The sequence below is a fragment of the Caretta caretta genome, chromosome 20, assembly GCF_965140235.1.
Source record: "Caretta caretta isolate rCarCar2 chromosome 20, rCarCar1.hap1, whole genome shotgun sequence".
In the NCBI taxonomy this organism is placed as follows: domain Eukaryota; kingdom Metazoa; phylum Chordata; order Testudines; family Cheloniidae; genus Caretta; species Caretta caretta.
The window spans coordinates 21,818,108-21,829,329 of record NC_134225.1 but is presented as its reverse complement, the minus strand read 5'-3'; the positions used below and the strand labels follow the sequence as shown (position 1 = coordinate 21,829,329).

At 58.4% G+C, this 11,222-nt stretch overlaps 2 protein-coding genes across 2 annotated transcripts; both read right to left on the bottom strand.

Annotated features, from left to right (window-relative positions):
- Nucleotides 1–533: 533 nt before the first annotated feature.
- Nucleotides 534–7,381, bottom strand: C20H19orf53 (chromosome 20 C19orf53 homolog). Its single transcript, XM_048831814.2, has 3 exons — nt 7,193–7,381; nt 5,670–5,725; nt 534–1,508 (listed from the first exon to the last, which is right to left on the bottom strand). The coding sequence occupies exons 1-3, from the start codon at nt 7,281–7,283 to the stop codon at nt 1,365–1,367; spliced, it is 291 nt and encodes a 96-aa protein (XP_048687771.1). The 5' UTR covers nt 7,284–7,381; the 3' UTR covers nt 534–1,364.
- Nucleotides 7,382–7,740: 359 nt separating this feature from the next.
- MRI1 (methylthioribose-1-phosphate isomerase 1) lies at nt 7,741–11,026 on the bottom strand. The gene is made up of 6 exons (XM_048831813.2): nt 10,762–11,026; nt 10,125–10,366; nt 9,878–10,047; nt 9,293–9,469; nt 8,195–8,419; nt 7,741–8,034 (listed from the first exon to the last, which is right to left on the bottom strand). Exons 1-6 carry the CDS (start codon nt 10,936–10,938, stop codon nt 7,901–7,903), a joined length of 1,125 nt encoding a protein of 374 aa, XP_048687770.1. The 5' UTR covers nt 10,939–11,026; the 3' UTR covers nt 7,741–7,900.
- Nucleotides 11,027–11,222: the final 196 nt, after the last annotated feature.

Genomic DNA, 11,222 nt, shown 5'->3' with positions numbered 1-11,222 from the left:
CAGGCCCCCCCAGGATTCCCACACCTATCCAACCCCCCCCATCCAACTGCCCCGACTACCTCCTGGGACCCTCTGCCCCATATCCAACCCCCCACTCTCCTCCCTTACCATGCTGCTCAGAGCAGCCGTGCCGCCTGACTGGAGCCAGCCAGAGTGCTGGCGACACAGCGAGCTGAGGCTGCGGGTGGGGATGGGGATGGACAGCAGGGGCGGGGCTGGGGGCTAGCCTCCCTGGCCAGGAGCTCAAGGGCCGGGCAGGACGGCCACCTCTAGGCTAGATGGACCTTTGGTCTGACCCACTATGGCCGTTCTTATGTTCAGATCCACATGTCTAATCACATCCACCATAGACCCCCTGCTAGCCAAGCCAAGCGGAACCTTCCCCAGGCTGTCCTGAGCACAGAAGGCTCTGGGGGTGGTTAGCTCACAAGGACCATGTGGCTCCTGTATCCAAGCCCCAGGGCAGGGGCCTTCAGCTATCCTAATTTTACAGTCCCCAAGGAGGCGGAACAGAGGAGTTACAGGAGAGGACATTCCCACCCAGTACATTTTATTAAAGCACGAGAGGACAGTCAGGGCAGGGAGTCACCCCGGCAACGCACCACTTCCCCCGGGCGTTTGCGGAGACCAATTTGCGCGGCTGGAGTCAGTCGATCCAGCTGGTAAGAGAACATGAGATTTAGCATCTCTGCTCCACTGACCCAAGCTGCTCCCCTTCCACTCACAGCAAATGAGTTTAGCCTCAGGTGCGTAATTCACACAGGCAGGTTTTCCAAGGTGCTCCACCGGGGCTCCCAGGTGCGGAGGACCCACAGCCAGCAATTCACCAGCAGAACAAAAGCCTTGAGATGCTCTCGCTCACTCTTCCCTGGCTGCACCAGCTCCCGCCAGAGGAAACACCCTCCCTGACTCTGCAGTGGGAGACCTCTGACAGCAGAGGGGGCCCAGGCCCCAGTTACTTTCCTGCCATAGGGAAGGGACAGAGAATCCCTCACATAGGGCCTGGCTGAGAACTACCAAGTTGCCCTGCCCCGTTCAGCCTCAGCATCCTTCCAGGTGACAAGACAGGCTTCGCTTGTGCCATTTGTGGCACGAGGCAGGTTAACCACATAGGGTTAAGCCACCCCTCATCCCCAGCTACAGGGCATGGAACGGGCCATGGGAGAATATGCACCATGGGAGACATTAGAGGAGGAGGAAAAAGTCCAAGGAGGTAGCTGCAAAAGCACTTTTGTTCAGGGGGACACAGCTGCCCCCATCCCTCCTCAGGGCTCCCAGCTGAGTGGGATGGTTGTTTTTTGTCCAGTCACAGGCTATGGGAGGCCCCAGGAGCGCAAGGATGGTGGCAGCCCCCCACGCTCAGGTTACAGGGGAGACTTGCTGGACTGGCCCTTCTTCTTGGCTCCCTTCTCTGGTGCTTTGACCACAGTCAGCTTCTTGGCCATGCTGGTGCTGGCTTTCATCATCACCTCGTGTTCAATCTTCTTCCGGATGCCGACTTCCAAGTTCTGGGGAAGAAGGAGGCCGTGAGGCAAATTAACCCAGCAGCAGCCATCTAAGCAGGGGCCTCCTGGGGAGGAGTCAGGGGCTAAATGGGAGCCCTCTAGTCCCTGCCCAGCCCACGCCTCTCACCACCACTCTACCAACGAGTGCAACTGACCAGGTCTCAGACTGAGCAGGTGACACCTTTGGAAGTTATAGAATCATAGAACTGGAAGGGACCTCGAGAAGTATTTAGTCCAGTCTCCTGCATGCATGACAGGACTAAGTATTATCTAGATCATCCCTGATAGGTATTTCTCTAATCTGCTCTTAAAAATCTCCAGTGATGGAGATTCCACAACCACAGTCCGCACACGGAGGGCAGGACTCGCATTGTTCCCTCGCAGGGTTCCAGGCTAACATTACACATGTCCATGTCTAGCATGGTTCCAGTTATGTTTTTGTTAGGGCTGTCAAGCGATTAAAACAATCAATCAGCAGCATGGAAGCATGTCCTGTGGAATGGTGGCCAAAGCATATGAATGTTTAGCATATCTGGCACGTAAATACCTTGCGATGCAGGCTACAAAGGTGCCATGCAGACACCTGTTCTCACTTTCAGGTGATATTGTAAATAAGAAGCTGGCAGCATTATCTCCCACCAATGTAAACAAACTTGTTTGTCTTAACGATTGGCTGAACAAGAAGTAGGACTGAGTGGACTTGTAGGCTCTAAAGTTTTACATTGTTTTGTTATTGAGTGCAGTTATATAAAAAAAATTAAAAAGCCTACATTTGTAAGTTGCGCATTGCGATAAAGAGATTGCACTACAGTACTTGTATGAGGTGAATTCAAAAATACTATTTATTTTGTCATTTTTACAATGCAAATATTTGTAATAAAAAGTAATATAAAGTGAGCACTGTACACTTTGTATTCTGTGTTGTAATTGAAATCAGTATATTTGAAAATGTAAAAAAAATCCAAAATATTTAAATAAATGGCATTCTATTTTTTAACAGTGTGATTAAAACTGATTAATTTTTTAATCGCAATTAATGAGTTAATCACAGGAGTTAACTGCGATTAAATCGACAGCCCTAGTTTTTATTGGTTAGCTGTATTAGAGTAGCGGCTAGCAGCTCCTGTGGCAGACCAGGACTCCACTGTGCTAAGTGACGTACAAACACAGAAGAGAGTTTTCACCCTTGCAGAATTTACAATCAAAGGCAAGAGACAACAGATGATACAGACAGGCCGACTGAAAGGGGAGCACAAGGAAACAATGAGACAATATTGGTCACCACGATATGTTCAGGTAGCAGCCCATGTGGAGAGGATAAAGCAGATTGGAGTGAGTTACAGCTTTGATTTACAACCCAGAATTTAAATCCAGTCTATTCTCCACAGGTTCTTATCCTGTGACTGGGAGCTCTTCTTCACCTCCCAGTCACACATCATACAACACAACTGACACCTGTCACATGTGGCTCATTCTCTCTCTCTCTCTCTCTCTCTCTCTCACTGAACGTGGAGATGGAAGAGACCCTGCCCTGCAAGACATCCAGTCTAGCTCCTGCTGGCCCAGGCCACCCCCTCATACCACCCTGTTCACAGCCCTTATCAAGCTCCATCTTGAAGATAGTTCTGGTGTTGTCCTCACTGTGCTGACTGGGAGGCTGATCCAGAACCTCCCTCCTCTGATGGCTAGGGACCTGCTTCCAATTTCCAAGCTCAATTGATTCATGTGCAGTGTCTCCTCACTGGTGCGAGCAGTGGTGCGGTTTGTTTGGTAGATGTACACGCTGCTCTGTGTTTACACTGGAGGATCAGGTTGGGGCTTTGTAAAACTGACAAGCAGCCACCCTATTACTCCTGGAGAGGAGCCTCTACACCCCGGGTGGCCAAACTTACTGACCCTCTGAGCCACGTACAATAATATTCAGAAGCTCGAGAGCCGCACAACCTTTACACATGCATTTTTTAAAATATTAACACCCTACTTACTATATCTTGGCTAATTACTGCTAGAGCTAGAGGCCTTTTGGATCTCCATCCTGGCTGTAAGTCTTTGGAAATCCGGCTGATATGCTGTCAGGGCAATACAGAGGCGCTCTGTCAGACGTCGATCTGTAAGAGCTGCAGGACATTTCGATTTTACCAACTCCATCACGGAGTACAGCGACTCACAGCAGTATGTTGGGGCAGAAATTGAAATGAGTCGCACACGAGTCTTCCTGAGTTGAGGACACATCGTTCCTGGTGCTTGCTTGCGGAACTTGATTGCAGACCGTGATTTATGCACCCTCTTTAAAGCACGGTCCTCCTGGAGTTCCAATAGTTCCATTTCCATGGTGAGTGTTTGGGGAACTGGACAGCCATCGTTGATTGCATCAACCATGAATGGGGTTTACACGAAAGGCGAAGCAGGGTCTCCACTTCTGCAAGTCTTCAAACCTGGCCAGAAAGTCATCAAGCAGACCTTGTACTTTACCTCTGTATTCCTCGAGTTTGTGATCCTCTACTTCGATTTCTGGGAACGTGTTTACCCTATTCTTGAGATGGGGAAAGTGGTTGAAGTCTCTTGACACGATGTCTCTTTGCAGAAGCTTTAACTTGTTCTGGAACCTGAAGATTGTCCGAGTAAGGTCAGAAATAAATCTGCGGAAACATAGCCAACAAATATCGCTAGTTGGGGTTTACCTTGTACGTCTGTGGATTTGTCGAGAGCTAGGCTGAATGCTAGAGAATTCTTTAGATTATTTTGCATCTTGCTTGCAACATCAGCACTGATCTGGGAGATACGCCTCTCTGTAGTGCGGCACGGAATTGGAACGTGTTTTACTAGTCGCTGAAGTTGTGTTATTTGCATCTAAAACTACAACCACTTTTGCAATATTCTTCTTAACAAATTCATCCGAATACGGACCTTTAGCAGGAGCCATGTTCCATGACAAAACTAGCTTCGGCCACGTCAGCTTCCTTACTGAATGCCGAAAGCAGCGTCTGTTGACTGTTTAGGCGTAATTTTAATGCGGTTAACTTGTTTTTCCTTAATTCTGATTCAGGAGGGTATTTAGATGAAAAGTTATTATTTGTTTCACAGTGATGTTTCAAGTTGCTCGCTTCGTAGCGAATGAGCAATGCATTGCAGATAAGGCTCAGAGGTTTACCACCTTTAACAGTGAATGCAAACTCTTCCTCCCATTCTGGCTTAAAACTTCAGTTTTCCTCTTCATACTTGCATTTCTTACAATTTGAAGTTATCATTGTCATCCATTAAATTAACGTACGGTTAACACTTAAATCTAAAACTATTCAAATGCAACTTATGAACCGTAAATACAGCCTGTATTCTGCAGAATTCAGGGAGATCGCAAGCACACCAGGTCCACACAGAACAAAGTCTGAATATAGAAAGACAAAATTTCCTGAAATTTCTCCACAAGCCCTGCACTTTAACTTCACAAGCTGAAGTTTGGCCACGCCTGCTCTATAACTAGGTCTCTACCAAATTCATGGTCCATTTTGGTTAATTTCATGGATATAGGATTTTAAAAAGAGTAAATGTCATGATTTCAGCGATTTAAATCTGAAATTTCACAGTGTTATAATTGTAGGGGTCCTGACCCAAAAAGGAGTCATGGGGGGGGTTGCAAGGGGAGGGGTTGCGATACGGCTACCCTTACTTCTGCATTGCTGTCGGCGGTGGTGCTGCCTTCAGAGCTGGGCAGTTGGAGAGTGGTGGCTGCCGGCTGGGACCCAAGCGCTGAAGGCCGAGTCGTCGCCAGCAGCGGCGCAGAAGCAAGGATGGTATGATATGGTGTTGCGGCGGCTCTGCCTTCAGAGCTGGGTACCCGGCCAACAGCTGCTGCTCTCCGGCCGCCCAGCTCTGAAGACAGCGTAAAAGTAAGGATGGCAATACCACAACCCCCCCTAAAATAAACTTTGCCACCCTCCTTTAACTCCCTTTTTGGGTCAGGACCTCCAATTTGAGAAAAGCTGGTCTCCCCTGTGAAATCTGCCTGGTATAGGGTAAAGGGATACAAAAGACAAGATTTCATTGGGGAGGGGGAGGATGCGTTTTTCATGGCCAGGAATTTGGTAGGGCCCGATCTGTAACAAACTGAGCTATAGATGCTGCCACTGCTGCTGGGGGCTGTTTGTTCTCCTTACCCCACCTCACCTTTTTCAGTTTCTGCTGCTGAATCACCCGAGCTTTCTTGGGAGCAATTATCCGGCCTGGGGGAGAGACATGGGGGAGGGGAGGTAAGCGTTTGGCTCCCTGGAAGCAGAACTCAATGCCAGCAGCTGAACTGCCCCAGCCTGGGGAACCCCAGCCTGTCAGCCAGAGAGACCCTGTGACGGTCCTGGGGGAGAAGAGTAGGGGGGCAACAGCCGCTCTCTGGGGACTGCAGGGGGATGGGGTTCGGGGGCCCTCTGGAGCGTGGAGGGAAAACAGGTCGCTTACCCCCCCCCCAGCCCGGGGACCCAGGCCCTGCTACACCCCCCCCGCCCGGGGGCCCAGGCCCTGCTACACCCCCCCCCCCGCCCCGCCCCGGGGCCCAGGCCCTGCTACACCCCCCCCCCCGCCCAGCCCAGCCCGGGGGCCCAGGCCCTGCTACACCCCCCCCCCCGCCCAGCCCAGCCCGGGGGCCCAGGCCCTGCTACACCCCCCCCCCGCCCAGCCCAGCCCGGGGGCCCAGGCCCTGCTACACCCCCCCCCGCCCAGCCCAGCCCGGGGGCCCAGGCCCTGCTACACCCCCCCCCGCCCAGCCCAGCCCGGGGGCCCAGGCCCTGCTACACCCCCCCCCCGCCCCGCCCAGCCCGGGGGCCCAGGCCCTGCTACACCCCCCCCCCGCCCCGCCCCGCCCCGGGGCCCAGGCCCTGCTACACCCCCCCCCCGCCCAGCCCAGCCCGGGGGCCCAGGCCCTGCTACACCCCCCCCCCGCCCCGCCCCGGGGCCCAGGCCCTGCTACACCCCCCCCCCGCCCAGCCCAGCCCGGGGGCCCAGGCCCTGCTACACCCCCCCCCGCCCAGCCCAGCCCGGGGGCCCAGGCCCTGCTACACCCCCCCCCGCCCAGCCCAGCCCGGGGGCCCAGGCCCTGCTACACCCCCCCCCGCCCAGCCCAGCCCGGGGGCCCAGGCCCTGCTACACCCCCCCCCGCCCAGCCCAGCCCGGGGGCCCAGGCCCTGCTACACCCCCCCCCCGCCCCGCCCAGCCCGGGGGCCCAGGCCCTGCTACACCCCCCCCCGCCCCGCCCCGGGGCCCAGGCCCTGCTACACCCCCCCCGCCCAGCCCAGCCCGGGGGCCCAGGCCCTGCTACACCCCCCCCCGCCCAGCCCAGCCCGGGGGCCCAGGCCCTGCTACACCCCCCCCCGCCCAGCCCAGCCCGGGGGCCCAGGCCCTGCTACACCCCCCCCCCGCCCAGCCCAGCCCGGGGGCCCAGGCCCTGCTACACCCCCCCCCCGCCCCGCCCCGGGGCCCAGGCCCTGCTACACCCCCCCGCCCAGCCCAGCCCAGCCCGGGGGCCCAGGCCCTGCTACACCCCCCCCGCCCCGCCCGGGGGCCCAGGCCCTGCTACACCCCCCCCCCCGCCCAGCCCAGCCCAGCCCAGCCCAGCCCGGGGGCCCAGGCCCTGCTCCCCCCCCCCTCCGCCCCGTGGTCTCGGGGCCCACGGGGCCTAGCCCCGCCCCCAGGCCGCTCACCTCCCTTCCGGGGTCCCCGGACCCCCTGGGCCGCCGGCTTCTTTCCCCCGCCCGGCTTCTGGGCCTGGAACTTCTGCTTCCCCTGAGCCATGAGGCGGCCTCCACTTCCGGCAGAGCCCCAGTGCACGCCGGGACACAGAGCGGCAAACCACGCCCCCCAGCGCGCGCCGGGGAGGAAAAAAAAATGTCACTTCCGCTGCATGCCGGGATAGAGAGGGGCAAACCACGCCCCAGTGCATGCCGGGATAGAGACGGTCCTGGGGGGCCAGTGAGGTTACCCCCCCCCGCCCAATCCCAGATCACCCCCCCGCCCCGTGCAACGCTCTGAGGGCGCTGGGGGAAGCTCCCTCTGCCCCCGTTTGCTCTGGTATCAGTGAGCCCAGAGCCCAGCCCCGGGGAGCTGAGGGAGACTCTCCTGCGGCAGCAGAGGGGCTATGACACACGGGGAGGGGGGTGGTCCGACTCCATCCAGCAGAGGACACGCAACCCACACGCTGAAGCCCTGCTAATTTAGCCAGCTACAGGCATCACCCCACGCGGAAAAGTGGTGGTGGTCAAAGGCGATGGGGATTTATTAACAGCGTGTAAACCAGAGCCAGGCACAGGGTGTATTACCCCCACCCACAGTCTTTGTCTCTGCGGAGGGAGAGCCGGGCCTCTCTCCGCCCCTTCGCAGCATGAGGCAGAGCAGTTATTGGCCCCAGGGGTTCACTCCCCTTTCACGGCCCCGGGGAGGGCCGCTCGGAGCTCTTCAGGGCAGAAGACACCAAGCTCCGTGATGATGCCCCCAGTGATGAGCTCGTGTGGCGTGATGTCGAAGGCCGGGTTCCAAACGCCGATCCCTTGGCAGGAGAAAAACAGAGACACCGTGAGCCACTCAGCAACGTGACATGAATATCCAACCAAGAATTCCCCCACCGGCCCAATATCGCCGCCTCCTCTTGCACCGGGATAGCCCACTGGTCCACAATACTGTTCGGGGATACACCCCCACTGCAGTACCTGGGGCTGCAATCCTCACTCCATTGACATCTGTCAGCTCCTGGCTCGGCCGCTCCTCGATCACGATTTCAGCCCCTTCTGCCAAGCTCAGGTCGCATGAGGTGCTAGGGGCCGCCACGTAGAAGGGGATCTCATGATGCTTTGCAGCGATGGCCAGCTGGTAGGTGCCCACTTTGTTGGCGGTGTCGCCGTTGGCCACCACCCGGTCGGCTCCCACGACGACAGCTGGGTGAGGGAATGCAATGCTTAAAGTCCTGGCGGGGCGATTCCTGCGTCACATGACCACCAAGGAGTCAGCAACGAGATGGCCACCTTAGTATATGTGTGATCCCATCGCGGTCCCCTCCTCCCGCCCCCTCTCTACTGCTGGTCAGCCCGGTGACTGGCAGATCCCAATCCTCCTGCACCCTCCAGGGACTGCAGAGGGCCCCAACCAAGCAGCTCTGTGGAGCACCCAGCATGATTCTCTGAGAGGCAGTGATGTCCAGGGGAAAGGACACCATGCTGGGAGAATACCGTGATTCTATTCCTGGCTACGACCAGCGATACCCAGCAGAGCAGTTGCAAGCCATCACCCTTCTCTAGGACTCAGTGTGTCCATCCCCCTCATAAACGGGGGACAATGCTACAAATACACCGGACTGTGTGCTGCGAGCTCCATGAACGAGGTGCCCTACATACAGAAATAGGGGTTACGGTGTCAGCCACGTGCAAGACAGGCTGAAGCAAGCTGGTGCTGGCTCTGGTTGGTGTCATGATACTGGATTAGATGGATCCACTGAGGTATTGATTCCTGTGAGCGTGCACCTCAAAGACTCAACCAAGATGGGTCCCCATGGCACTGGGCACGGCGCAGACGTCCCCCCTCTGACTGAGACCGGGCCCCATCGTGCGTGATGCCGCACAGACCCGGGCCGAGATCGGGGCATCATCATGCCTCTTTGCAGATGCCCGCCCTTGACTGAGATCAGGGCTCTATCATGCCAGGCTCCAGGACAGCCCCTGCCTTGCATTGCTCACCAGCTGAACAAGCCCTAGGATCCACATCTCCTCCTAACAAGGCCAGGGGGTTCAGGCTGCAGCTTGTCTCCCACTCACCCGACACACCCTTCTCCTTCATGGCCACAGAGACCATGCTGTCTGCGATGAGCGTGGCCGGGATGTGATCGTACACCAGCTCGTAGGCTGTCAGCCGCGCCCCCTGGTTGTACGGCCGCGTCTCTGTGCAGTAGACGTGCTCCAGATGGCCCAGGGCGTGCAGAGAGCGGATGACACCTGCAAGGAAGAGGAGAATTGTGAACGGTAGTGGGGGGAGTGCAAGAGGTTAGTAAGTTGGAGAGCGTGGGCTTGTGGTCAGAGCAGGGTAGCAGGACTTCTGGGGTGAACTCCCCTGACCTGGGAGGGGAATGGGGTCTAGTGGTTAGAGCAAAGGTTGGGAGTCAGGACTCCTGGGTTCTACTCCCTGGGTCTAAGTAGGAGGGTGGGCTAGTGGTTAAAGCAGAGGGAACTGGAAGTCAAGACTTCTCGGTTCTCTGGCTCTGGGAGGGGAGAGGAGTCTAGTGGTAAGACCCAACTCTACTTTGCAGTCCTGTCAGACCCCCCTCCCCTTTCCTCCAACCCAATCTTTACAGGCAATGTGGCTCCCCCCCGGTGTGGACAGATGCCCCCTCCAGCCCCACTTACCCAGCGCGGTGCCGTAGCCGGCGGTGGCCAGGGAGCCGGTGTTGCAGTGGGTCAGCACCGTCACCTTGTCCTGCGGTGAGGCCTGGAGCAGGTGGCGTGCCCCGTGCTCCCCGATGCTCCTGTTGTCCTGCAGATCCTTCTCCAGCATGGCCTCTGCCCACTGGATCACGCTGGGGGGTGGGGAGAAGGTTAGGGCATGGCTCCCTCGACCCCAAGGAAGAGAAGGGGCTGTGGGCCTGGCTCTCACCTCTCCCGCAGGCTCTCGGCTGTGGCCTCCTCACGCTGGGCCTCCTGGGAAGCAAAAGCCCCCAGCTCCTCGGCCGCCCGCGCCATGTTCACAGCTGTGGGCCGCGCAGTCACCAGGTAGCGGAGGGAGTCACGGATGAAGGTTTCCAGGCCGGTCTTGTCCTGCCCCATGCCAGCCCCACCATGCAGCTCCACCGCCAGGCTCAGGCACCCCACGATGGCAATGGCAGGGGCACCCCGCACCTGGGGGACAAGGGGCACGGTCAGGGTGCAGTGGGATCCAAGGACGACATGGGCGGCTTTAGGGGCTGGGGTGGAAACACTGCAGGGGAGGAGTTGCCACCCCAGGTCAGAGCAATAGTCCAGCTAGGCCAGTCCCCAGGGCAGCCCGGACCCAGTGCCTACAGCCCACCACGTCCCCATGCCCATACTCAGCCCTGTGCCCCCCTCTCCACCCCTCTGTGCCCAGCCCTGTGCCCAGCCCCAGCCCTGTAGCCACTGCGCCCTTCCGTGACCTGCCGCACCCCCCTGCCCTCTCCAGGCTGCAACCCCAGACCCCCTTTCTCCCCACGGGTGCAGCCCGCCCCCAGCACCCCGGGGTGCAGCCCGCCCCCAGCACCCCGGGGTGCAGCCCCCACCTTCATGGCCCGGATGGCCTCCCAGCCCTGGCGCACGCCGCCGATCTCCTCATAGCAGCTCCGCTGGGGCAGCAGCAGCTGGTTGAGGACGCGCAGGGAGCCGCGGCGGTAGCGCAGGGCCTCCAGGCTCATGGCCCCGCGGGCGGCGCGGCTCGGCCCGGGCCGGACCTGGGCCATGCGGCTCCGCCAAGGGGCGGGCTGGGTCCGAAAGGGAGAGACCCGCGCTGCGCCGCGGCCCTAGCGCCGCCGGTCCCCGCCTGGGCTCTGCCTCTGTGAAAGCGGGAGCATACTGCCTGAGACCCCAGGCGTCCCGGCCACCCCCTGCTTTACCCACTAGACGCCCCGCCCTCCCCAAGCTAGGGAAGAGAACCCAGGCGTCCTGGCCAGCCCCCTGCTCTCACCACTAGACCCCCCCCCCCGCCCTCCCAGAGCGAGGGAGAGAACCCAGGAGTCCTGGCCAG

Bases quoted from the DNA above. Each gene is read 5' to 3' on its own strand.
- C20H19orf53 (XM_048831814.2), bottom strand. From the start codon at position 7,283: ATGGCTCAGGGGAAGCAGAAGTTCCAGGCCCAGAAGCCGGGCGGGGGA. The intron at 5,726-7,192 runs GTGAGCGGCCTG...TCTCTCCCCCAG, and splicing joins CCGGGGACCCCGGAAGGGAG to GCCGGATAATTGCTCCCAAG. The intron at 1,509-5,669 runs GTGAGGTGGGGT...CTTCTTCCCCAG, and splicing joins AGCAGCAGAAACTGAAAAAG to AACTTGGAAGTCGGCATCCG.
- MRI1 (XM_048831813.2), bottom strand. From the start codon at position 10,938: ATGGCCCAGGTCCGGCCCGGGCCGAGCCGCGCCGCCCGCGGGGCCATG. The intron at 10,367-10,761 runs GTGGGGGCTGCA...CTTGTCCCCCAG, and splicing joins AGGCCATCCGGGCCATGAAG to GTGCGGGGTGCCCCTGCCAT. The intron at 8,420-9,292 runs GTGAGTGGGAGA...TCCCTCACCCAG, and splicing joins GAAGGAGAAGGGTGTGTCGG to CTGTCGTCGTGGGAGCCGAC.